Below are 27921 nucleotides of genomic sequence, written 5' to 3' on the forward strand. Positions count from 1 at the left end.
TTCACATTCAAAGGACCATTTAATGTGGTCTATTTTATTGATTCGAATCACAAAATTGCAACTAAGTATCGAAGATATGTTGAAGGCTCAACAATTGTAATTGGCAAACATGACAGTCTCCATTCTCCTGTTTCAGTTCACCCTTCTACTCAAGTTTCATTTTCTCTGAGACACAAATGATACAAAAGGCCTCCTGGAATTCATGTAACTTTTCTGGCTTCCCTCCACACCTTATTACAATGTTACATTCTCACTTCCTGTTCCAACCTTTACTTCTCCTTCTGTGTTTCCTTACTTGTGCAAATAACAGTTGCTACCCTTACAAACTCACCTTCGCCCCTCTCTTGAACGTGTCGTTGGGTTCTTGTAGATGAAGTGCGCTCATTCATAATCAAGTGCTGACAATGAATTTACGTAATCATGTGTTTTTGCCTTTTGACAACATCGACGTGTACTGCCATTGTGATGAACTTGCACATTACTTTTTAAATACTATTAAGGCTTGAGCTAGATTAGTTCCATTCGAGATGAAAACCACCAGAGAAAAATCACATGGTGAGTGTGCATTGTCCCGTTTGGGTGCTGGTCTCTCCTATTATCCAGTGGCGATGTCTCTCAGAAGAATGAGCAAAACCATTTTGGAAGCCATCGAGAGAGCATGAGCTGAAGGAATGGTGAGGTTGGGGCGTGGGTAGTACAGTGAAATGAAGAGGTGAGCAAGAAAATAGGAAAGGTTTTATTACATTCATTAATAGTCCTGATTGTAAAATTGACTGCTTCAACCCTCACCCCCCCAACCAGAATTAAAAAAAAAAAATTTTAATCACTTTTTCAGGATTTATATTCATCTTTCCTTATACTACATATACAGTTGTAATAACAATTTTCATTGTACTACATTTTTTTTAAACATGATCTCGGACTTGTATTGTAGCTGCCACAAGCATGCACGCAACTCCATATAAGACAGTTGACGAGACAAACACAGCCACTGAGCTTGGGGGGAATGCAGTCACTCCCCAGGGTACTCTGAGTACCAGCGGCATCACAACAGTGGCTGCGCATTTTCTCACCGCACTCAGCGCGTCACCTCCCTCCCCCCCCCCCAATGGATGCCAACCTATGAAGATTGTCCGTGCTCTTCACCTTTTAAATGCTGAACGTCAAGCAAAGAAGCAGCACATATTTTTCTTTTTTTAAGTCTTTGGTATGACTTTGAACCATCGTCCTCTCAGACTCAGAGTGGATGCTCTAACCATTACACCACAGAGTCGGGTTATTTACACAACAAACCCAAGAAGCTTATCTTGCCATCAGAAAAAGACGGGATTAACTATCTGACAAGTAGTACAGGGGCAGATGTTTGCATGTTGGCAAATTACGTTAATTTGTGGCACCAAAGTTTTTCTGACTCAGAATGTCCCACTGAACAAGAAAATCTTTGGTGCCAATTTTTTTAGAGATATTTGACTACATTTTTTTCAGGTATATACATCAGAACATATAATTGACCGATTCAGCAAAATTTTTGACGTGATTTTTTTTATATCTTTGATGAACCATGTCATGTAGCACCTCAAAATGATCGGTGTGGACCATGGTATACAATGAAAATGTCAGAATTTATACATACCATAGTTTAATTAAATGGTACTGTAAAATCCAAGATGGCCACCTCTAAATCATGAAATTCAACTAATTGGCATATATGTATATATGTATATATATATGCAAAATTAGTTAAGATAACAACACAGTCTATTTGTTGTAATAAATTACAGTTGTTGATCATGAGGAATCCCATTTCAGAAGAGTTATTTGATTGGATATTTTTAAATACAACTTAGCAGATAATTAATTAATTAATTAATTAATTAATTATGATCTTACTATTTGCTGATTATTCATTTTTTTAGAAAGTAGACAACATTGCAGCTACATAAACTATATATTAATTCCCTAACAATAATTTTGTGCATAAGATTCACAATTTTCTTTGTCTTTCAGAGAGTGGATGACATCGCAGTTATATTAATCATAATACTCGTGCATAAATCACACAGTCATGCCAATACAATCATTATGTGCATTTGGTTAACAAGTTTGCTTTACCTTTATTGCTTCTGTTTATTTCAGATGTACTTACATATGCTGTACCAGACCACTAATTATAAAAATTGAAGCATCTCTCTGAAATCAAAATGGACAAACCTCATTCCAAGCATCCTCGTGTAACTTCAGAGACAAACTATGCAATATGTCTGATGTGTCAAGTTCCAGGTGGACAACTGGTTGCCAATCCCACCTTATATGACAAGTTCCTGGACAGTGTTCATGAGCGTGCAGGGAATGGTGATCCTGGTTATCTACCATTGAGCAGCAGACTCTGGGGTGTTGATGCATCAGATCTTTAATCATATGGGCGTCTTGGCACAGGGAGTGCTTTCAAGAGACTGTCCATAAGCTCAAAATTGATCGTGCGAAGATGCGATTTCAGAAAAGTACAGCCACCAAAGATTCTGCCATTCTGCTATCATCTCCAGTAGGCCGTCTGTCATCTTCCCAAGCATCAAAATGTGATGATAACTCACCGTGTTCAGATGCCACAAAAGGGACGAAGCCATTCACCCGATCATCATCAGTCTCACGTAACAAGATGCAATGTATATTCTGTAGTAGAGATGGAACGACAAAAAAATTGCATGAAGTGTGTTCATTTGACGTTGGAAAAAAATCTACGACGCTGTCCAAATCAGTGATAATGATGAATGGAAGGTTCGATTACAAACCATATCACCAAATGACGCTCGGGCCATAGATGTAAAATATCATCTCCCCTGCGACGTGAAACATGTACAGCGTCAACCACAGCAACAAACGTTGAATCCTCACCAAGTGGATCAGAACCAAAGGACTATTCTTGCCGACATCGAGTTCTTCAATGTATTGAAAAATGTACTTCATTCTGGCAACATTGTTTCAATGAATGATGTCACCAACACCTACATTGGCATCCGCAGAATGCATGGAGTGGTAGGAGGAAAATTGATTCAGAATAAACATGTTAAAGATCTGATCAAGACACACCTTGAAAATGTTGAATTCTCACATCCCAGTGCGAGACAATCTGAAATGTTATGCTCCAAGACTATGAAAGATTCTGCCATCAGAAAGGAAATTGACTCCCGAAGTATGAAACAGAACATGAAAAGCATTTTTGAATGTGCGAATACTCTTCGAAAGGACATTCTTCGTGGCAGAGAAACGCCATGGGTCTTTGACGGATCACTTAACAGTGGTAGTAGAGATGAAAACGTCCCAGCATCCTTGACAGCACTGCTCCGATGGGTGTTAGAAGAGCCATCCATGTCCTTGGCTGATGAACGTGCAAACCACATTAATAGAGCAACCATCAACATTGCACAGAACATAATGTATGAAGTGAAAACCCAAAGGCAAGTGACACATATACCCAAGAATGTGAACTCATTTGCAGAATCCAAGAAATTGCCACCTACAAAAGGAGCACTGGAACAACACATCAAGCGAGCTCATTATCAGGCTATGGTGTGGTACCATGATGAAATAGCCAAACCAAAACTACCAGAACCATCAGAATATGGTTGGACATTAGAGAACAACCTATACAGGCCAGTGATAACCCATCTACCACCTGCACCAAAAGCTGTGCTGGAAGTTGTGAGGTGCAAATGTGTCAAACAAATGTGCAGAACGGCACGTTGTTCCTGTAAGCGAGCAAATGTTGTATGTACAGAGATGTGCACTTGTGAGGCATCTGATGACATCTGTGAGAACACTCAACAATCAGCAGCCTCTTATTCAGATGACAGTGATGATGAACTATAATGATGAACTCTGAAATAATATAAAATATAACACTTAAGTTGGCCAAGCGGCCTGCACCGATTTTCTTCAATAAATTTGAAAATACACTATATTTTCCATATTTTAAAATATATAACAATTTATATAAGATAAGTAGCATGATAATTTCCTTCCAAAATTACTCTGTTCATCTCACCGGTCATTTTAAGGTGCTATATGACATACTTATAATTTAGGTTTGAAAAAATAAATTTTTGTTATAACACGATCACGGTCATCTCGTATTTTCTGGAAAAAATCACACTAAACATGCATAAAAAAATTGCCACCAAGATTTTTCAATATCAATATACTCCTGTAGTCACAAAAAAAAAACCTTACAACATAAATTAACATAGTTTACAAACATGATCATGTATCTCAACATATGCCCCTGCACTAAAGCCTGGTGTTGGCTTAGTGGTTAGGGTGGTGGCTTGGGATCCTAGGGTCCTGAGTTCAATCCCCGTTGGGCCGCTGAATTAATACACCAGGAGGTTGACTCAGCCTGTCATCCTTCTGAGGTCAGCAAAAATGAGTACCAGTGCACTGGTAAGGGGGACACTGCATCAGCGGCATAGCCGCATCCCAACCAATGATGCAACCAGCAGCCACAGGCTGCACTCGATAGAGAAAGAACTATCTGACATACGATGTGCATAATACATGCAAGTTAAATAACGAACGCCATACGACCATCTGTGTTGGGGTGGCGACCCGTCCAGGATTGTGCCCAATAGCTAAGGAGACTGCTTATGCAGCACCGATGCTCTGCACAGAGTATGGTCCCAATGGATGGATGGATGGATGGATGGATACGACCATGTCCCAACATGTCCCAATTAACGTAAAAGACGAGTCGACCTTTTACCCAGGACCGAAGGGTCATTGTGCCTGCATGTTTGCACTGTAACTGCAGCAGTGATTGTGAAGCAATCAGTTTTTCCATTTATGAGATAACTTTTGATAACGATAGAGAAAATTAGCATTTTATATCGTTATTTTCTTTGTAGCTATTTTGTAAAAATTAATCAAAAAGACTATTCAACTTAAAATCTACACTATACCAAATCATTTTGTTATGCATAGATCAGATGTAAATGCCCCGTTTTTTGTTACATGTGCTCATAAATACACCAACATATGGAGCATACAATTTGCATAAGCACATAAACTGCAGGATGGCTTTTGTTTTACATTCTCTCAAACTGATCTTGTGATTCGGCTTACCTGCAGGGAGTGAGGCCAGTATCCAGCAGTGCAAGGAAGAACACCGAGGGTCCACACAGCATGATTTGCGTAGGTTTCCGGCGTTGGAGTAAACAGCGACGGCTGATCTATCGCATAATGAAAGCCGACGAGGTTTGCGACGGGTGAAGCGAGACGTAGTGGTGTGAGGAGTTGAACAAACAAGCCGAGCGGAGCCAGGCCGAGGCGAAGGCCTCGGCTGTAACATTCCAAAAACGCCTGTGGTTTGAAATGAAACACAATTAGGACAATGAAGTGACGATCTTGCTGGCTGTGCAAGCTTCAGCCATTGTGATTATAAGTAAAACAACAAACAGGTTTAATATCCTTGTTGTTAAGACAATACACAGAACGACATAGCTGATTTTGGTATACTGTATATAAAGAAACAATGCTTAGTAAGGAAGGTTTTTCAATTTTACGACGTAATGAAATGGCATAAGTAAAGTAGTTGTGACATAGTCCAAAGTCAGTGACAGGCTCTTGCTCGGTTTAATCCACACAAAATGATGTCCAATTACAAGCAGCCATCCTGGTGATGTTAATGGGAGTGGGCGCAATGAGGAGCACACAACCGTATGCAAAAGACACTCTCATCACCTTGTACAAGTTAAAAACACTCCTTTAACTAAAAGTAGCGATTGGATCTTTACAAGGACAAAGTCTGAAATTCCTTTCTCGAAGGTCACAGGATCACTTGGCTTTGGTCAATGTGGTCTCTGTCCAATGGAGATGTGGTGAGGGGATTGCCTAATGTTAATGACAGTTGAAATGTTGCTTCATCTAAAGGACTGATGTTTGTCTATCCTCGATGTAAAGAGTGACCATCCACAATGAAACATTGCACAATAAAAAATAGAACGACTCAGCAACAGCCTTTAGAATGTTTACATCATATAAAAAGTTGGAGGTTGGGGGTGGGGGGTGAGAGAGTTGGAGGTGGGGGGGGGGGGGGTGAGAGAGTTGGAGGTTTGGGGGGTGAGGTGAGAGAGAGTTTACATTATATAAAAAAAAGTATTGCGATGGTCAGCAAATATGCAAGGATAGCAATTCACAATCTTTCATTTGATTTTATTAATGGCACTTTGTATTGAATGGTTAGAAATCAAAGAGTCGCAATAATGAGCCAATCAGACTCAGTGGTGTAATGGTTATCATATCCGCTCTGCATCAAGGAAGTCGGTGGTTCAAACACTGGCCGAGTCATCCCAAAGACTTAAAGATGGTACATGCTGCTTCCTTAATTGACGCTCAGCATTTAAAAGGTTCGAGGACAGACAAACAACGTTGGGAAGGCAAAGGCAAACTACCCAGTATAACCCTTGCCAAGAAACTGCTTCAGCAGCACCAACACTCTGCAGATAGTACAGTACATCAAATCAAATAACGAGCCATTTCAAATGCTCCAGATCAAGTGCAGGGGAGAAAATTTGGGGGTGAAGAAGAAAGTTGGTGTAGGGTAGTCAACGCCTGCATGAGAGATTTGCAGGTTGAGGAGGGGAAGGACAGAAGGAGGTTGGGGGTAGGGGGAGATAGTTGGAGGTTGGGGGAGGGGGGGTAGAGAGTTGGAGGTTGCAAGGAGGGAGGGAAAGAGAGTCGGAGGTTGCGCAGGGGGAGAGAAAGTTGGAGATTGTGAGGGGGGAGAAAAAGTTTAATATTGGGGGGGGGGGGGAAGAGTTTGAAGTTGGGGGGAGAGAGATTTGGAGGTTGGGGGGAGAGAAAGATTTGATTTGGAGGTTGGGGGGAGAGAAAGATTTGGAGGTTGTGGGGGGAGAAAGAGTTGGAGGTTGTGGGGGAGGGTAAAGAGTTGGAGGTTTGGGGTAGGGGGAGAAAGAGTTGGAGGTTGGAGGGGGAGAAAGAGTTGGAGGTTGGGGAGGGGAGAGAAAAAGTTTAATATATTGGGGGGAAGAGTTGGAGGTTGGGGGGAGAGAAAGATTTGATTTGGAGGTTGGGGGGAGAGAAAGATTTGGAGGTTGGGGGGGAGAAAGAGTTGGAGGTTGGAGGGGAGGGTAAAGAGTTGGAGGTTTGGGGTAGGGGGAGAAAGAGTTGGAGGTTGGAGAGGGTGAGAGAGTTGGAGGTTGTGGGGGGGGTGAGAGAGTTGGACGTTGGGTGGGGGTGGGAGGAGAAATAGTTGGAGGTTGATGGGGGTTGGTGAGAGGGTTGGAGGTTGGGGTGGGGGTGAGAGAGTTGGAGGTTGGGGGTGGGGGTGAGAGAGTTGGAGGTTGGGTGGGAGGGGGTGAGAGAGTTGGAGGTTTGGGGGGGGAGGTGAGAGAGAGTTGGAAGTTGGGGGGCGGGGAGATCGTCAACGCCTGCATGACAAACTCTCCATTGTAGCGACATTGCACGATGCTAACTTTAAGAGCAAGCATGCTCGTGCTCGCTCAATTGACGTGATGGTGCAAATGAAGGAAGTCGAAGACGACTCTATCATTATGCTAATTGGTTGTTACAACTGGGTGACGGGCGTCTGCCTTCTGGGGAGGGTAACCTTTACGATTATCTAATTGCATTACCACCTGCTCTTTGTGTGAACTCAGAAGATGACGCCATTAGCCTTGTGTATGCCTGACTTGAAGAACCGTCCAATCATACAAATTCAGAGTGGTTGGCTTTATGTGCGATTTTAACCACAATGAATAACATGGTTGATCTTCTCAACAGTAAGACCATTGACCACTTTCCGGGTGACACTTTCAGCGTCAAAAGTGTCAATTCTTGAGCCGATAAAAACCTATCTCCCCTTTATTCACCTGAGTTTCTTCAGTCAATAAATCTTTAATGTGTGCCACTGCACGAGATGTCCCTAAAGGTCAACGTTCCCATCATGCTGTTGCAAAATCTCAATCTTCGCAATGGCCACTCAAATGGAACAAGTTACATCTTAACCAAGGTCACTGATCGTCTTCTTGAAACGCGGATGCTCAGTGGTGAGCGTGGCAGGCCTATTCTCCTTATTCCGAGAATTCTTCTTTCTCCATCTAACACAGATCTTCCTTTCCAACACCGCCGACGACAGTTTCCGGTCAGGCTGGCCTTTGCGATGACAATCAACAAAAGCCAATGTCAGAACCTGCAGCGGTGTGGAGTCCTGCTTCCAACCAGTGTATTTACACACAGACAGCTGTACGTTGCAGCAAGTGGAGTCAGAGACCCACTCGATCTGCGCATCTTTGCCAAGCAGAATGAATTCCGGATAAGGAGAGGGACTGCACATGCTGCAGGCCAACTAACCCAAAACGTTGTTTCTATTGATATCGAATAAACCCAGGAGTAGATCCAGAGTGAAATTTGGGGGGTTATTAGCTCCCAAGAAAATGTTTTGTTAAAACTTAAAATGAACTAATTCAGCTCAGTAAACAAAACCTATTGTAGTTCATGACAACAAACACAGACATCTATCTATAATTCCAGCAATCTCTGCGTGTGTGTCTGTCTGTCTGTCTGTCTGTATGCGACCGCCATTTCCCGACGACCGCCGGTCCGATCTGATTGAAACTTGCCAGGAATATTGCTGGGGACCCGTGGATGTGCCTTTTCGAGGTTTGATATTAATCGGACGAGCGGTTCCCAAGTTACGGCCATTTATCTGTCGACCAATGACAAGACACGGTGCTATGACGTCACAATTAATGTTTATTTCTTTTTGCCAGATTGACCTCACAATTCTTCTTCTTCGTTTGGTATGACATCACAATCGACGCTGGGGATCTGAGTATGTGCCTTTTCAAGGTTTGATATCGTTCTTCATCAGTTTCCCAAGTGTTTCCCAAGGTTTGAAAGCTGTTTTTTCCCAAGGTTCGAATTAATTGTTCAAATTATTAATTAATCCCAAGGTTTGAAAGCTGTTTTTTTCCCAAGGTTTGAGTTAATTGTTGTGCTTGGTAGACATTTGTGAATACATTTACAGAGAGGGGCGAGAGAGGAGGGGGAGAGAGGAGGGGTGAGAGAGAGGGGGCGTCACAATTCAAGAGAGGGGGAGAGAGGAGGCGGCGAGAGAGGAGGTGGGAGAGAGGAGGGGCAAGACGAGGGGGGCGAGAGAGGGGGCGAGAGAGAGGAGGCGAGAGAGAGGAGGCGAGAGAGAGGTGGCGTCACAATTCTTCTTCTTCGTTTGATATGACATCACAATTGACTCTGGGGACCTGAGTATGTTTCCCAGGTGTTTCCCAAGTTATGGCCATTTATGATACGGTTGGTCCGATCTAATTGAAACAATGCCCCAATCCAGTCGTCGTTTACGAGAGCGAAGGAACGAAGCTGCACATACTGGCACGCACCTACGGGCCCGCACTAGTCTATCTATAATTCCAGCAATCTCTGTGTGTATCTGTCTGTCTGTCTGTCTGTCTGTCTGTCTGTGACCGCCGTTTCTCGACGACCGCCGGTCCGATCTCATTGAAACTTGCAAGGAATATTTCCTGGGGACCCGCGGATGTGTCTTTTTGAGGTTTGATATCGATCGGACGAACGGTTCCCAAGTTACGGCCATTTTACTGCTTTTTCAGTGTTGAAAAGGTGTATATATGGCAGCTGAAGGTGTCATTCCACCTTCTCACCTTATCATGCCAATTTTTTCCTAAATTATTAATAACCAGACGATCACCGGTCCGATCGGATTGAAACTTGCCAGGAATATTGCCGGGGACCCACGGATGTGTCTTTTTGAGGTTTGATATCGATCGGACGAGCAGTTCCCAAGTTACGGCCATGTATCTGTCGACCAATGACAAGACACGGTGCTATGACATCACGAATGACGTCACAATTAATGTTCATTTATTTATTATTATTTATTTAAATTTTTTGCACGATTGACGTTCCGATCTGATTGAAACTTGCCAGGACTATTTCTGGGGACCCGCGGATGTGCCTTTTCAAGGTTTGATATTAATCGGATAAGCAGTTCCCAAGTTACGGCCATTTATCTGTCGACCAATGACAAGACACGGTGCTATGACATCACGAATGACGTCACAATTAATGTTTATTAATGTTTTTTTGTTTGTTTGTTTTTTGCACGAATGACGGTCCGGTATGATTGAAACTTGCCAGGAATATTGCTGGGGACCCGCGGATGTGCCTTTTCGAGGTTTGATATTAATCGGACGAGCGGTTCCCAAGTTACGGCCATTTATCTGTCGACCAATATCTGCGAGAGAGGGGGACGGGAGAGGGGGGACGAGAGAGAGAGGGGCGAGAGAGGAGGGGGGAGAGAGGAAGGGCGAGAGAGGAAGGGCGAGAGAGGAAGGGCGAGAGAGGAAGGGCGAGACTAGGGGGAGAGGGGGGCAAGAGAGGGGGAGAGAGAGCGAGAGAGGGGGACGGGAGAGGGAGTGTGAGAGGAGGGGTGTGAGTGGGGGCGAGAGAGAGGGGCGAGAGAGAGAGAGCGAGAGAGGGGACGGGAGAGGGGGCGAGAGAGAGGGGCAAGAGAGAGAGTGAGAGAGGGGGACGGGAGAGGTGGTGTGAGAGAGAGGGGGTGGGAGTGGGGACGAGAGAGAGGAGCGAGAGAGAGGGGCGAGAGAGAGGGGCGAGAGAGAGGGGCGAGAGAGAGGGGCGAGAGAGAGGGGCGAGAGAGAGGAGCGAGAGAGAGAGAGAGGAGCGAGAGAGGAGGGGAGAGAGGAGGGGTGAGAGAGGGGGAGAGAGAGAGGGGGGAGAAAGAGGGGGAGAGAGAGGGGGAGAAAGAGGAGGGAGAAAGAGGGGGAGAGAGAGGGGGAATAGAGGAGGGGTGAGACTAGGGGTGAGAGAGGGGGTGAGAGAGGGAGAGAGAGGAGGGGCGAGACGATGGGGGAGAGAGGGGGGCAAGAGAGGGGGGAGAGAGAGGGGAGAGAGAGGGGGCAAGAGAGGGGGGGAGAGAGAGGGGGGCGAGAGAGGGGGGCGAGAGAGGTGGAGCGAGAGAGAGGAGGCGAGAGAGAGGAGGCGAGAGAGGGCTGCACATAATGGCACTCACCTATTGGGAAAGCACCTACGGGCCCGCACTAGTACTTAAATATTTAATTACCAGAGGACCACATCCCCCTTTCTTTTTCCTTGAAGCCATCACATAAATAAACGTGGCCCCCATTCCCTCTGCCCTCCCCTCGATCTGCCACTTTAATAAAACGTGCCCCACATCCCTCCTTTCATTGTGGATCGAAGGGGAAGCCTCCATCTGCCACTGAAATAAAACGTTTTCTTGTTTTTATCTTGCCAAAACGAAGTTTTGCAAGATATGTTAGTCAGCTTCTATGTTTTTATCTTGCCAAAACGAAGTTTTCCAAGATATATTAGTCAGCTTGTATGTTTTTTTTTTTGTTTTTTTTTTTGTTTGTCTGTAATCACGTATAAAAAATTCTGCAGAGCACAGTTATCATCGGAAATTTTTGTAACTTCGCATATCAGAGGCCTATAGAGGTCCCTTTCAGTGCACAAAATTTTGAAGGTCAAGGTCAAAGGTCAAGGTCACTTTGGCACAAATCAGGGGAGTCGACGAAACCCTTATTTTTTGAGTAATTTTGATCGGATCGTCTTCAAACTTCATGGGAATATAGTTCATGGGCTGGCGCTCAGCTGATTAATTTTTGGTGGCGATTGGCCTTGACCTTCATATGTTTTTGTTTTTTTTATTTTTATTTTTTGGTCTATAATCACATATAAATCACTCTGCAGAGTACAGTTATCATTGGAAATTTTTGTAACTTCGCATATCAGAGGCCTATAGGAGGTCCCTTTTAGCGCATAAAATTTTGAAGGTCAAGGTCAAAGGTCAAGGTCACTTTGTCGCAAAGCAGGGGAGTCGACGAAACCCTTATTTTTGAGTAATTTTGATTTGATCGTCTTCAAACTTCATGGGAATATAGTTCATGGTCTGGCACTCAGCCGATTAATTTTTGGTGGCGATTGGCCTTGACCTTCATAGTAAGTGCAAAGGTCAAACATATTTGACCCCAAGGTCAAATTTTCAAGTTTTAGGAACCATATCGTGTAGGACCTCAAATTGAACACCTCGATGAGTGCTTTCTAGATATGTCAAGCTTGAGACATTATGATGTCATTTGGTGACGTTATGAGGCAAACGCATATTTTTCATGGTTACTCCGTAGAACGATTGTCATCGGAATCTCTCGGAGGCAGATATTCCTCAAGGAGTCGCTCCTGGTGGATAGCAGCTCTGTTCACCTCAGTGTGACCTTAAAGAAGTCACACGTGGTCACCTTTTGGCAAGATACGGGTCACCCTGCGGGTGACATTGGTTTATTTTTTTTTACTGATTATCATTATTTTTCACCATCACAAAGCATAATGATGTCTATGGAAACAAATGTGATGCCCCTGGAACACTAATTTGCACCGTTTGTTTTAGTGAAATGTATAAAACATTATTTTTTTCCTCATTGTCACTTTCATTTTGCACTTTATCATTTATTTTCACTTCAACAACTGATCTCTGGTAACATAAAACAAATTCATAACATTATTTTTGGCAATGAGTGTGCGGATGATTAAAATTAACTCTGCGTTGGTAGCAGTAAACATAAACTTCCGGGAGCATGCGAGGCAGTGCATCATTGCCCATACACCACCCAAATAAAAGGAGGGTTTTCGTTCCGCGGGTCCCTGATAGTCACTTGGTAAGCGAGCAAGGCTGCAAACCCCATGGCACGTTTTCATCGGCACGTTAGGGAAAGGCTCTGAACATCGGTTCTGCCAAAGCAGTTTCTTTGCTCGGATTCCAATCCTGGACGGGTCGCCACTCCGACAGAGGAAGTCACGACAGGAATTTGGAATTTGCTCAAGATGCTGGCAATAGCTCACCGCCACTTCACAAAGAACACAGTGGAATCTTCAATGTCCATCACCTAATGCCGGCAGTCAGGACGCCCAGTTTAACGGCTATTCAAGGAATGGCACACATTGATGCTTTGTCCTGCCTGCGAAACACTGGGATGACAGTTTAGTACTGGGTTGATATTTGAACCCAGGCTAGACAACTCAAAGGCCAGCGTGCATACCTATTGGCTTTCCTGTCAGCTCATCAGGAACAAGGCCTAATAAAAACATGCGATTGTAGGTAATTGTTACGTGTGGATGATCAGACGTCGTGCCTCAAATTTCTGCATTTTGCCGATGATCAGACGTACAAAAATGCTTCACGCAGCGTGCACCGTTTCCGTGCTGCAAATCATGTGGAATTAGAAGGGCACTCGGTCGAGCACATACCTCCGCTACATAATGCCTGATTCACAAGTACATATTGGACCCAATACATTTTTGAGATATCGTGCTATATATCGTTTTTAGCCTTATCTCTCATTGGTGAAGAATCACTTTAAAAATTCCAGTAGTCGGATCCTGATCCGGATCTTCACCAAAATCTAATCAGTTTGTCTGTGTCACACACCGAACCTGCCTACCAAATTTCATCTGGATCCGTCTACAAGTTTTTGAGATATCCTGCACACAGACAAACAGACAGCCAGACAGCCAGACAGACAGAGAGGGATTAAAACATAACCTCCTTCAACTTTGGTGGTGGAGGTAATAACTTCAATGGAGCAGATAAAGAGGTATAACCAGATGGCAAAGAGATGATTGAAGAATGAATTCTGATTATTGTTATTATTATTTTGTGTGCAGCCTGTGGCTTCCAGTTGCATAATTTTCTGGGGGAACGGCTGTGCTGCTGATGCAGTGCCCTCTGTCACCAATACACTGGTACTTATTTTGTCGACCTCAGAGAATGACAGGCTGAGTCGACCCCACCTGGTGTTAACAGCCGACAGGGCCTCGAACTCAGGACCCTAAGATCCTAAGCCAGCCACCTTAACCATTAAACCAACACCAGCCTTCCGGAAGAATGAATGAAAACAGTAGATTATATGTCTCAGTCCCGTTTCCCACCATTTATGAAAGTGACAAATTGTGAGGTTGGTGAGGAAACGTTTTTTCAATTTGCCCAAACGAATATTGTGCCAGTACCTTATCGGCTGAGAGCCTTGGGTCATCACCGAGTAGGTAGTTTGGGGGTATAACCAGTACGATGCCACCCCGTCCACGCTCAATCATGGCTGGTAACACCAGTTCAATCAGAGGCTCAGATCCCAACAACCACCACGTGTCTCGCCACATGGAAGCCGTCATCTCCTGCACCCGACAAGTCATTGGCTGCATAGGCTTGTGCGGAGGAAGCAGCCAGACAAACACCCCAATGTCCATCTCGTCTTTGAGGTGAAGGAAAGAAGGCATAGTTGATAAAGTTTGGTTAGGATTGTTCATCATCGACAAAAGCAGATTTTGGCAATGTCAGAATGATAAATATTCAACAGGAGTGAAGTTCATGGTGTGCCATCGCATATCCCTACGCTTGCCACCGAAAGAAAGCAAAGTTGAAAGATGGCAAAAGGTTCCATCAGGAATGACCCAATATAAAATTTTGAGTTAAAAAAAATTTTTCCTCCATTTTGACCCCTGCAACTCCAAGTCCCCACCCCCTGGGGCATGAACCAGGGGTCAAATCCCCCAAAAAATTGTTGCATATTTCACGTGTCCCCCCAATGTTTACTGCATACACAAAGTTTCATTTAAAATGTGCCCGTAATTGTATTTTTGATCCCACCCCAGGGGCGGGGCCAAAGATGATACTGTTCTTGCACCTTCATGCCATGTGATGATCATAACTACCAAGTTTGGTGAATTTCTGCACAACCGTTTAGGAGGAGATAGTGTGACAGACGGACAGGCAGACAGACAGACAGACGGAGCCGATTACAATAACCTCCCCCACCCCCCGTCCTTTTTCAAAAAGTGTGGGTATAATTACAAGTTAATACTTACCAAAATTGTGTGAAATTGCACACCGGTCTACACATCCTGAGCCCCCACTGGTCACCACAACCAGGGTCTTCACCTTCGACGATTGTTCAATCATGTCAGCCACCAACTCCAGATGCTGTCGATCTTTACCAATCAATGCCACGGAAAATCCTCGTAAAGCAAGTTCACGGGCATATGCCTGGCCCAGGTCCCCATCATGAATACCTGCCCCGTACAAACACAAATTATATAAACACCTTATAGATAAAGACAGGAATGGCACCCCTTCATGGACATCGATTGCATCGACATGTTCACGGTGTAGACAGTCCCTATTGTGCATGTTGCAAGCTCGATTCGATTCAGGATCAGACTAACAAAGTCAAGATATCAATCACCATGCACTCTTCACAGTCTGCTTTTGGTCTTCAGAAATTTTTAGAAAAACTAAATATCGAAACATTCTCTTGTACACTTTAAGGCCTGGTGCCTACATTGTCGGCCATGAGAAGGGAACGTGATAGAACAGAAGGGAAAAGGGGATAGTATGGTTCTACTGACTTGACATACCGCAAACCACGGCCCATTCTCCATATTGCGATGGAAGATGATGTGGCTTAAGGAGTGTCACCAGGTTTCGAGTTAGACCAAATGCACATCGAAGTAACCACAAAGCCTGAGGCACACAGCATTGGTATATTGAACACGAGTTTAGTTCACTCATCATGATGTTGTGCGTGTGTGTGTGTGTGTGTGTGTACCACATTTTACCCTTTGTAATCTTGTACATTAAATTATATACTATAGACACTCCCCTTTCATCACCATACATCCTGATGCAAAGGCCGGCATACTCTGAGATACAGCACCGCCTGTTGGCAATGGTCAGGAGGACAATTTCAAAGCAATACGTGACTTTCAAAATGACATATGGATTGGAACGAGACCTTTTGCGCACGCGCTGTGTGTGTGTTTTCAGTGACTTGGTTCTGCGTGCCGATCACTTTTAACTTGCCGTTACTGGCGCAAAATCTGTGATTCAAATAATCACAAAAACACACAAATTGTTGTCTGTCTGTCTATTTTTTACCGCGATACACTCGGTTGTTACTTGTCCAATATCAACCAAACTTAACAGGAGGACTAAGGGTCCCTATTGTCAGGTCAGGTCAGACAAGATCTGTGACTTGCTACAGGTACCATGTAAACCTGCATGAACCTGTTCCATGGTCGGGTTGTCGGTGACTAAACCGTCTCCCCGGCCAGGTTTATTGGTGAGGAGGGTGTTTGGATATGGACACCCAGCAGGATGAAGAACAAAACCTGTCAAAGGGCGTAGGAGCTCCTTGTGAGCAAACAGCCATCCATATCCAGTGCCCAACTGTGTCTGTGGGCGTCCTCCTGCAGTTGGGTGACTTCTTATTCGGAGTTTGGTGGCAAGATTTGCACTCCGGCCACCGTAAAACCCTTCATTCCGCAAAACATTCCAGAAGCATTAAAAAAAAATCTGAAAACCCACTCCGTGGGAGTACCTCCTGTGCAGCTTCGCATCGCAGGGAAACTCATCGGATGACGCGATTGGGGCAAAGCTTTCAGGACCACCAATCTTTGATGATAGAAGGGAAACCACGGGGGAAACATTCCCGGGTCAGATTGCGGGAGAGTGTGTCGGGGTGATGCTGAGGTGTCGTCCACCAGACAGCGTACTCCAAGGGTTAACCTGAGGCAGTCCCTTCGGGTGGGTGCCTGGAATGTCCCATCTTGAAAAGAGGATGATCACCTGTCTCTGTCATCATCTGAGCTCAAGCGTTTGGACATCGGTATTGCAGCACTCTCTGAGGTTCGGAGACCGGATTGTGGCGAGATCATGGCGGGTGGTTACACCTACTATTGGTCTGGTCGCTCTGATGGTTACCATGCCAAAGGAGTTGCTATAGCTGTGTCCAATAAGCTGACTCCAATGATAATTGAGGTAACACTGGTCAACGAGGGTGTACGAGGTGCAGTGGGACGCAAGAAGCACGCGCGCCAGCATCAACTCCGCTTTATTGCGCGACCAGAAGTACACTCCTGCCACCCCTAGCGGGTGAGGCATGATATACGAAAACCCAATCACGTGACACAGCACACTCCTCCCCTCGTAAAATGACCCGTCACACGATGAAAGGACAATCACAACATGACCACCTGAAACCCATCAACACTCATAATCCTCCAAGTACCGCGGCCGCACCCTGACCCGCTTCGGACGGGCAGCGCCGCCAGACAGTCCAGGCTCAGACGCCTCCCGGCTCGGTCGAGGTGACACCCTTGCCGGACTCCCACCTTCGGCAACACCAACCACCCCCGACCGCCCAGCCTGCCCGACGTCCCCGGGTAGGACGGCATCAGGCGAAGACCCCCTGGGCGTCGGCCCAACCAACCCCGGCGATACAACGTCAGGTTCCGGCGACATTACCGGTGGGGGTCCCACATCGTTCGGCCCGGGGAGGTGTGGGGGGCTGACGCTGAACAGCGATCATGCATTTGGTCCACGTGCCGCTTCCACACATCCCTACCATCAGTCCGCACCATGCAATTCGCCCGCCCCAGCAACACAGAGACCACCGCCGGCACCCATTTGGAACCGTGGAAATAATCGCGCACCATTACCCGCTGTCCCACATCGAAGCCGCGCAGCCGCGTCGGATGCAACATCGCCCCACTCCCCGACCCTCCAGGTCGCAGCAAATCCAGTCTGGACCGCAATGCCCGTCCATAGAGACGAATGGCAGGCGAATCACCCGTGACAGGATGAACTGCGTTCCTGTAATGGAGCAAAAATGTAATGGAGAAAAACATTCTCCACTGTAATGTTTGCTGATGTATGCTGCATTACTACAACCTCTGGCCATTTAGAGAATGCATCGATCACAATCAAAAACATTTTGCCATTAACCGGTCCCGCAAAATCTACATGGACCCTCTGCCAGGCTCGGTCTTGCGCAGGCCAAAGACCCGAAGCTCGACGCGGGTTATCATCATCTGTCTGGCACGTGGCGCAACGCTTAACCAACTGCTCAATGTCTTTGTCCAACCCCGGCCACCACAACAGGCTACGAGCAAGACTCTTGGTCTTCACGATGCCAAGGTGACTGACATGCAGTTCTTCCAAACACCGCTGCCTGAACCACGGTGGAATCACCGTCCTCATTCCCCACATTACGCACCGTTGGACCAACGACAGCTCCGATGCGCGTGACGTGAAAGGTTGAAATGCCGGTGTCGAAGGCAGATCGCTCCAATTCCCCGTAGAAATCGCCTGGACGACACGGGCAAACACCGGATCACGAGCCGATTCCACCACGACCTGCCTGGCCGTGACCGGCCCGCTTTGGATCTGGCCCAGCGCGAACACATCGACCCGGTCGGCCAACTCAGACGCAGCTGGACCCTCCGCACACGGCAAGCGTGAGAGCCCGTCACAGTTAGCATGCTTCTCGGTGCTTCGGAACTGAATATCATAATCGTAAGCACCCAGAAACAGACACCACCGCTGTATTCGCTCGGCCGCTACCACCGGCACCCTGCGTTCAGGTCTCAGGATGAATTGAAGTGGTTTGTGATCCGTCTGCAAAGTGAAATGCCGCCCCAGCAGGTATTGATGAAACCTCCGCACACCCCAGACGAGGCTGAGAGCCTCACGCTCAATCTGGGCATATCCGCGCTCTGCTGTGGACAGGGTCCGGGATGCAAAACAAACAGGCCGCTCGGAACCATCGTCCATCCTGTGGGAGAGCACTGCCCCGATGCCATATGCAGAGCGGTCGCATGCCAATAGGAGTGGACGCACAGGCTCGTAGTGCACGAGGACCATATCCTCTGTGAGCAGCCGCTTGACGCGGTCGAACGACGCCTGGTGTGCAGGCCCCCAAGCCCAGCGCTCGTCCTTCCTGAGCAACCATGTTAACGGCGCAAGTTGTGAGCTGAGCCCGCGCACGAACCTTTGTTAATACTGGGCCATACCAATGAACGAGCGCAGCTGCGTCTTGTCGCGAGGCGGTGGCATGTGCTGAATCGCCTCCACCTTCCGAGGACCTTTCAACAGCCCCTCCGGCGTGATGATGTGCCCGAGGTATTCCAAGCGCTGCTTGAAGAACGCGCACTTGTCCCTGTTCAAGCGCAGGCCGCACGCTTCGAGCTTTGTCAGCACTTGGGCAATGTTCGCAAGATGCTCGTCCGCCGTTTTCCCCGCAATGAGCACATCGTCCAGGTAGGTCTGAGCGGGCAGGCCAATGCCAACCTGATCCATGGCTTTCTGCCACAAGGCTGGGGCCGAAGCAATCCCAAAACAGAGTTTGGTATATCGATAGAGTCCTTGACACGTGTTGATTGTCAAAAGCTCGCTACTCCCGGGATCCATCGGCAGGTGAAAATATGCATCACGCAGGTCTAGCTTCGTGAAGTATCGGCTCCCCGCCAATCGCGCATATATTTCATCGATTGACGACAATGGATATTGCTCCACGCTGAGCCCCGGGTTAACCGTGGATTTGAAGTCCCCGCACAATCGGACGTCTCCATTCCGTTTCAGCACCGTGACAACCGGGGTGGCCCAATCTGAGCACGACAACCGTTCGATCACTCCACAGGCCTCCAGCCTATCCAGTTCACCCTTGACCTTGTCCCGCAGGGCATACGGCACCGGACGTGGTTTACAAAACCGAGGAACCACCCCCTCCTTCAAGAAGAGTTTTGCCTCCATGCCCTTGAGTTTCCCAAGGTCGTCGCTAAACAACCCTTGATGTCTTTGAAGAATCTCCTCCAACTGATCCTCCCACTGGCTCGGCACGGGTTGCACAAGGTGAACTGCGGCCCAGTCTAGCCTGATGCGGGCCAGCCAATCTCGGCCGAGGAGAGACGGTCCCCTCCCCCGCACGATGTACACCCGAAGCGTGGCGACCTGGCCTTGGTACCGCACAGACACGTCTGCCATCCTGACTGGCGTTATCTTCTCGCGGGTGTACGTGAACAGCATGAGGTTTGACCTGATAAGCTTCAAGCCGTTGAGTCTACGCGCGGTCTGTTCGCCGATGAGCGACACCGCTGCTCCCGTATCGACCTGGAACGTGATCGGCGTTTTGTTCACTTAGACTTCCACCGTCATCGGGCGCGCCGCCGCCGGGCCAATTGAAAACAGGTCCATCAACGGCCGCTGGTTCCGCCCCGAGTCGTCTCGCACATCGCCGTCCACGACCTTAACGGTGGCCGGCGCCCCACGGCACACGCGCCAAATGACCCACCTTGTGACAATTCAAACACACGTTGCCTTTACACGGGCATGCACGATGCAGGTGTCGACCTCCACATCCCAAGCATGTCCGCGGGGTCACCCCGCCGCACGGTCGCGCGGCGACGTCCGACCCGCATCGAAGGTCGTGCGTGCGTCCCGGGGTGCTCGCGTCCCCACGTGGCCGGTGATGGCTCGAACATCCCCGCGAGTCTGCTCGACCGCTGTAGCCGTGCTGACCGCCGAGTCGAATGTAATGGCTTCACCCTTTAGCCGTAAAACCGCTGAAACCATCTTCGCATCTTGTAAACCAGCAATAAAACGATCTCTGAGCCGAGTTGGCCGCTCCCCCGCCGTGAACTTGCATGCTACGGAAGAACGCTTAATCCGCGCCACAAAATCAGCGACGCGTTCCTCTGCTCCTTTCGAGAGGCGATCGAACTGGTATCGAGCGAGCTGTAATGACTTCTCCGGCGCCATGTGTGCCTTCATCTTCTGCACAATGTCCCGAAACGACAGCTCGTCATCCCGGGGCCTGTTCGGTGTCACCAAATCACTCAGTAGTCGATAATGCTCCGCCGAAAGCGAAGCGAGCAAGATCGACTTCTGTTTACTCTCGTCGACCACATCATTCGCGTGGAAATAGCATTCCAATTGTTCCGAAAACAATTCGAAGTCGTCTCCGACGAAAACGGGCACAAGTCCGTATTCAACCATCCTCGTCAGCCAACTAGAGTGTACGAGGTGCAGTGGGACGCAAGAAGCACGTGCGCCAGCATCAACTCCGCTTTATTGCGCGACCAGAAGTACACTCCTGCCACCCCTAGCGGGCGAGGAATGATATACGAAACCCCAATCACGCGACACAGCACAGTTACACCTACTATTGGACTGGTCGCTCTGATGGTTACCATGCCAAAGGAGTTGCTACAGCTGTGTCCAATAAGCTGACTCCAATGATAATGGAGGTAACACTGGTCAACGAGGGTATTGAGACGAAGGATTCGTCACTCCTTCGGTGTTATTTCCCTGGTGTCTGTATACGCTCAGACTGAGGCGAGTGATCTCACCATGAGGGACACATTCAATGCCACGCTCAAGTCTCTGGATGATCAGTGCCCCAGGCGAGATACATTTCTAGTCTTGGGGGATATCAATGCATCGACTGGAACTGATAGGGATGGTTATGAGATGCGTGTTGGTCCCCATGGGTCAGGAACTATGAACCAGAATAGCACTAAGTTCCTTGACTTTGCAAGAAGTCATAGAATGTGGGTGGCTGGTTCATGGCTTCAGTGCCAACAAGCTCATCGCTGGACTTGGTATTCCAATGCTGGTGGTGTGGCAAAGGAGATTGACCATGTCCTCGTTGATGATCGCTGGAGGATGATCCAGAACTGCAGGGTCTACCGGAGTGCTCAGTTCCTAAATACTGACCACTGGCTTGTTGTAGCAACTCTTAAGTTGCACTTTAAATCCAGGAGAATGGTACCATCCCAGCCTAGGCTGGATGTTGGCAAGCTCAAGGATGAGAGGGGAGCTGAGGAGTTTGCGAACAGGCTGAGTGGAGATGTGGGGGGTCTGGGTGCTTTGGGGGTTCCTGAGGAGTTGTGGAGTGCCTTCAAAACCACTGCCCTTGATGGTGCCTGTCGATGTCTTGGAACTCACCGGAGGGCGAAGAAGAATTTTGTCTCTCAAGGGACACTGGATACCATTGCCCAGAGTCGCAGGGCCAGGCTGAATGGCAGAGCTGAGCTATTCAGGGAGCTGAGGCAGAAAACTGCACGTGCATCAAGAGTGGACAAGGAGGCATATGTGTGAGGAATCTGTGAGGGGGTAAAGCAGCATCTGTGGTCAAGTGATTCTCGTCCTGTTTACAGGGGAATTCATGCATTGCGTTCGTCCAAGCCCGTCCCTCGGTGTTCTGCAGTTATAGCAGAGGGAGGTAGGCTCTTGACAGAGGAGTCCGAAGTGAAGAGCCGCTGGGCCATTTACTTTGAGCGGTTGTACCAGGCTTATCCACCAGCTGTCGAGTTGGATGTCAGGGTATTACAATCCCTATTGCTGACCCTCCAATCAACTGTGGTCCACCTTCGTTTGTGGAAACACAGGCTGCGGTAAACCGGTTGAAATGGAGTAAAGCTCCTGGGATCTGTGGTATCCATGCTGAACTTCTCAAGGCTGGTGGAAATGCTGCACTCGTGTCATTGCATGCAGTTCTGTGCTCTGCCTGAAACACAGGCATCATCCCAACTGACTGGTAGAGGGGCTCCCATGATAATTGAGGTAACTGGTCAACGAGCGTATTATGGGACTGAGGATTCATCACTGCTTGGGTGTCATTGCCCTGGTCTCTGTGTATGCTCTGACTGAGGAAAATTATCTCACTGTGAAGGAGGCATTCTCATGTCAGGTTAGGTCAGGTATGGGAGCATACGCTGGAGCAGCGCATCACTGCGTCCACCTTCTGCCGGCACTCCAAGGGCCTCCGTCTGGCCATCCCCCAGGCAGATGCCAAGCCCATCCCCATGTCCTTGAGATGTTGATCAATCTGCTGCAACCACGAGGCACGTGGTTGGCCAATTGGCCTCCTCCACTCACGAGGCTCCCTCGCTGAAAGAATCTGGTGAGCAGGATCAGCATCAGCAAAACGAGCCCGATGTCCATGCAGCCGCAGCTGACGCTCACGGACTATGGAGGTAACAAACCTCAATTGAGTATATCTCAGCAGCCGCTCGGTGGACACAAATTCCAGAACAGCAACAGCCAAGGATTCTCCGAAGAGACCTGCTACCAAAGGAGTGAAGTCTCCGTCTCAGATCCCTGGTCAGAGTCCAAGTCTCACATCCACAGAGCAAGAATGGAAACACCAAGATGACGTAAATTTTCAATTTTCGATCTCATCAGTTTTGATCATACCGTTTTGTAGGACTTACCTTAAGGACGTCACACACCAAATTTGACTTCGATCGGACTGACCGTTATGACCTCATTGACGTTTGAACATGACGTTTTTCAATTGTGGCGAAAATGTCCTGATATTTTACATTCAAATATCTATATAATTTATCAAGCAAAGTCTCCCAAATCCAGGCATTAGGATCAGTACCAAAATATCTGTTTATTGATGTACAGGTTTTGCCAATTAACTCTGTAGTCAAGGTCAAGGTCATACTCAAGATCAAAATATACTTGTAGGCATAGCTTCAGATCTAATAGAGCTATTGACATGAAACCAACGTTAAAACGTTCAGTGAATTACGAGCTTTCAGAATGGTAGTCCCCGATTGGACGTGACGTCCCCGGAAGTGCATCAAAATGACGTCAAAAGATGACGTCATTTTTCAACTTTTTAATTTTTCAGTGTTTATCATTCCATTTTGTTGGACTACCTTCAAGGAGGTTACACACCAAATTTGACGTCAATCGGACTGACGGTTGTGACGTCATGGACGTTTTAAAATGACGTTTTTCAAATGTGCCTGGAAAAAAGTTGCGGCGGCGAAGGTATGCGCTCCACCGAGTGCCCGTTCTAGTTATAAATATAACTGGCACAAGCTGTGTGCGTTTTCACGTCGAGAAGATGTCCTTTGCCAAAGAGTTAGTTACTGTTACTTGGTAATGATGTACGCATCGTCTCTCAAGTATTTTTCCAAGTATTTTGAGCTTATTTTATGAGCTTTGTGAGCCATTTGAGGTAACGATCCTTATTTGGCACAGAATATACTTTTGGTTCCCCGAACGCCACCGTTGCTCGGGGAGCATTCTGGGGTGGATGACGTCATTTGGAAAGTCGTATATTCCCAGTTAAGAAGGGAAACAAACGAAACTCAACTTTGAGGTCGTTCATTGCCTCTTACGTCGACAACACACACAATCACTTTGTTAACAAGATGTTCGGAAGGGAAGAAGAGTCCAATTTGATATGCGGAGACGTGGCTCTAAGAGAGCTCGGCGTTGTTCTTATTCTTCTTCTTCTTCTTCTTATTATTATTATTATTATTACCTTCGCATTCTGCGAAAGGTTATGTTTTGGTCAGCGTGTATTTATTTATTTATTTATTTATTTATTTGTAATCTTGTGATTCGTATAACTCAAAAAGTATTAAACCGAATTGCATGAAATTTGGTGGGATGATTGGTTATTAGCCAGGAAGCATTCGATTAGATTTTGGGATCGTTCGGGTCAAAGGTCAAGGTCACGAAAAGGTCAAAATCGTCTTTTTACGATAACACGGTCAATTTTTATTCAATTTGCATGCAACTAACGCCAAAATGTTCAGAATTCAACGCTTCATCTTGTGATATGCAATATGACACAATGACGCCCATACTCTTGTTACCGGTTAGGGGTCAAAGGTCTGGGGGGTCACGACCTTGAAAAATATGCGGTTTTTGTCATAACGCGGTCAATTCTTGTCCGCTTTACATGAACCCAGCACCAAAATGTTCAGAATTTAATGCTCAATCTTGTGACACAATGACGTCAAAACACATGTCACCGGTTGGGGTAAAATGTCGGGGGGGGGGGGGTCACGCCCTTGAAAAATATGCGGTTTTCGGCATAACTCAGTCAATTCTTATTCGATTTGCATGAAACCAGCATCAAACGAGATTACCTTCTCTTGTTGAAACGTTGTATTCACCGAGCTTGCGAGTGAAGACTCGCCAAAACGACGTGAGTTGATTGTTGTTTAGTCCGTAGCCCCCGAAAGTCGGGGGGGGGTCATGACATTACAGATATGTGGTTTGTGCCATAAGACCATTCATATGAAACCAGTTCCCCACACTCATACCAAGAACAAAAAAAGTATTGGCGGCGAAGGTATGTGCTCTAAAAGTGCCAGTTCTAGTTCTTATTATTATGAAGACAAAACCTTAATCTGTTGGACTCAGCTCTTGTATATACCAGATCCGGATCGCCTTAAATACTTACCACATGTACACATCCTCACATAGACGGTGCCTTTTAAGAGCGTCTATCAGCAACTTTTAAATATATTCGGACATTTGCTTTAAAGTTTCGAAAAGTTCACGTTACTATTTAAAGATTATTCCATTTATCGTATTGTAATTTCATAAATACATTATTTATTTCGTAAATACATTATGACGGGTTTCGCTATTGGCTTAATCAAGGCACGTGACGAAATAGCGGAAGTTGTTGTTGTTTTTTTTTTTATTTAAAAAAAAAAAATTTTTTAGCCAACAAAATCTTTAGGACGCGGCTCTTGGACACATTTGTCCTTGTTTTTCTTCTTCTTATTCTTCTGGTGAAGACAAAACCTTTAGGACGCGGCTCTTGGACACATTTGTCCTTGTTTTTCACTTCGATTACGACGACTCCAAACGACGTTTATCAACCATTATTCACAGGCAATTACCGTACATCATTTTATTGGAACGGACGACGTTCCCGACTTGAAAAGAAAACGACGAATCGTACAATGAGCACCGTGAGTCACACAAGACAGCCGGCTTTAAAAAAAAAACATCTCCGTTATGACAGCATGCTCTACGATACAGCGCCCCCTCTTGGCGAAGTCGAAGAATCAAATGTACATCTCAGAACCAAGAAATCTCTCGAAACCTCGGTCTACGTCGGTGGCCCAACCTGCTTGGCTGCGTAGAAAGTTCCGAGAAGAACCAGTGGTTCGGAGTGCATGAGGTAACTTCGGGATATCCCCTTCTGTAGCAGATTAAATGAGTCCACGACTGCCATGGCGGGCGGGGGTTTAGGCCGCGAGGTCAGAAGGGGTGGGCACCGAGCCGAGTGTCTTCGGTCAACGAACCCGAGAAACTTCTAAATATTACCACAGCACATGAGGATGAGGTCAGCGGGAAGGGCGAATTTACCCCGACAAAGGCTGCCAGGTCTTCTTCCTAATACTTAGCAAGATCCTGCGCAGATATATTTCACATTACAGAGACGTTATTTGAATTAAAAATTGTACCGATCATTGTTTGTTGTTTTTCACAACAACCACCTATGGAAAGTCGTCTTCACGTCAGTACGTCAGTCATCGCGTCAGTACGTCATCGCGTCATCACGCACGCCCTTCATGATTCACCCTCAAAATAGCGAGCTAAGCGGCCTCTTACGTTGCATCACTATTAAGTACGGTGCCGTTCAGTACAAATAGAAATTGGACACGAATGCCATCATGAACAAAAAGTAAGATTATACAGTGTTCTAATTTTTAATAACATTACGGATTTCCAATCTACAATCTCCCCTATACCTCTTCAAATTACCTCAAATCCTTTTCCATGATCTCCAACCCAAGTGTACAAAAATAAATCGATTCAACAGAAAGTTGTGGGGATGGTGCGTACTTCGGGATGAGTGGTGAGGTGAGGATGGCCTCGACAACAAGTACCCAAACTCACCTTTAAGCTGACTATCTTGGGTTTAAATGTCGACCCAGCTACAAACATGTAGAGAATCGAGTTATGGACTTCGACTCACCACTAGAGGTTGACTGGTTCGTCCAGTCTGAGAGGTCGCACTAGCTGGTAAGCGTGAATGCGGGTATCACACGTTCAATAAGAAGCTAGAAGTGATGTATCGTTACCGATTTGGAAACCTTGTGCACACAAACAGCCACAGTCCCCATAGTTCAGTGATTTCAATAAGTATGTGTTTATAGTTAGAATCCTTCCTTCTATCTAATGGGAATTTTGTGTGAGCGCTACGAGTTATTTTTGAGTTAGGTTTTTATTACTTCCACAACAACAACAACAGCGCCACCACCCGCACTCGACCCAGTCGCCATTGCCCACATGTTTTTGGCTGAGGCAGTGGGCGGAGCCTCCGTCGCTTCGGATCGAGGCTCCGCTCCCAGGAAGGACATGGACTGTTTCCTCCAGCCAATGAGTGAAGGGCGAGCACCACACGCGCGACCCAGCCAATCGGGAGGCTGACCACGAGTCGTCCGACAACCCCTCGTCCAGTCAGGAGGCGAGTGGCGAGGAAAGAAACCCCTCCCACCTCAAGAGAGAGGAGATGAGAGGATGACAGACAGGAGTCTTGGTGGCGATTGCGGCGGGGTCTGCAGTCTTGGTGGAGATTCGCTTCGTCTGCGGCCCTTTGCGGTGGCTTCTCGTGGTAGTGGTGGCCGAGCTGCCAGGGACGTGGACCGTGGACTTCGGGTCATGGGTTCGAGTCCCACTGTGGTGGTTTGGAGTCGGTGTGACCGCACGAGGCGGGAAGGTACCCTGGCCCGGCTCTACCAAATAAAGACCCACGGGGTCCAGTTTCTTTTGGGTGTGTGTGTGTGTGTGTGTGTGTGTGTGTGTGTGTGTGTGTGTGTGTGTGTGTGTGTGTGTCCATGGGCCCCGTCTATAAGTAGAATCGTTAAGTGCATTGTTCATTGTACATTACATTTCTTTATTCGTGATAACTCTGCCCGTTGTGTGCTTCCCCTCCCCGATTATTGTTATAAATAAACCCCTGTTAAATGTACCAGCTCGTTTTCTGTGCTTTCTCCCATTGGCCGAGCATGGTGCGTATTGAGAATTAGTAAGGCCGTTCGGGCCGGTAAGTTGTCATTTGGACCGACGGATCTTGGTAATCCCCGCTCGGTTTACACCCGGATCGGGCTTGGTAAATGGTCCGTTCCGCCCGAGGTCCGTCGAGGGTGGGGTTTTCCCCGGTAGTTGGACGACATGGGTATTTAGGTATATTGAAATTAGGCAATTAATCCTACTCCACACCGTCGAAATATTGGCGACCA

The 27921-nt window shown here is 47.0% G+C and overlaps 1 protein-coding gene across 1 annotated transcript; it reads right to left on the reverse strand.

Moving 5' to 3' along the window:
• LOC147034228 (inactive hydroxysteroid dehydrogenase-like protein 1) lies at window positions 1–26041 on the reverse strand. The gene is made up of 6 exons (XM_085878937.1): window positions 25800–26041; window positions 15487–15592; window positions 14938–15141; window positions 14083–14324; window positions 5116–5352; window positions 1–663 (listed from the first exon to the last, which is right to left on the reverse strand). The coding sequence occupies exons 1-6, from the start codon at window positions 25905–25907 to the stop codon at window positions 616–618; spliced, it is 945 nt and encodes a 314-aa protein (XP_085735063.1). The 5' UTR covers window positions 25908–26041; the 3' UTR covers window positions 1–615.
• Between the last annotated feature and the right edge of the window lie 1880 nt (window positions 26042–27921).

Source organism: Eptatretus burgeri, chromosome 1 (genome assembly GCF_056783735.1).
Source record: "Eptatretus burgeri isolate ZD-2024b chromosome 1, Ebu_testis_v1, whole genome shotgun sequence".
In the NCBI taxonomy this organism is placed as follows: domain Eukaryota; kingdom Metazoa; phylum Chordata; class Myxini; order Myxiniformes; family Myxinidae; genus Eptatretus; species Eptatretus burgeri.

What these genes read in the sequence shown, in the direction of transcription:
- LOC147034228 (XM_085878937.1), bottom strand. Translation starts at nt 25,907, where the DNA reads ATGGCAGTCGTGGACTCATTTAATCTGCTACAGAAGGGGATATCCCGA. An exon ending in AGAATGGGCCGTGGTTTGCG is followed by an intron (nt 15,142 to 15,486) that starts GTATGTCAAGTC and finishes TGTACGGGGCAG; the next exon opens with GTATTCATGATGGGGACCTG. An exon ending in CAAGGCTCTCAGCCGATAAG is followed by an intron (nt 5,353 to 14,082) that starts GTACTGGCACAA and finishes TTCAAACCACAG; the next exon opens with GCGTTTTTGGAATGTTACAG.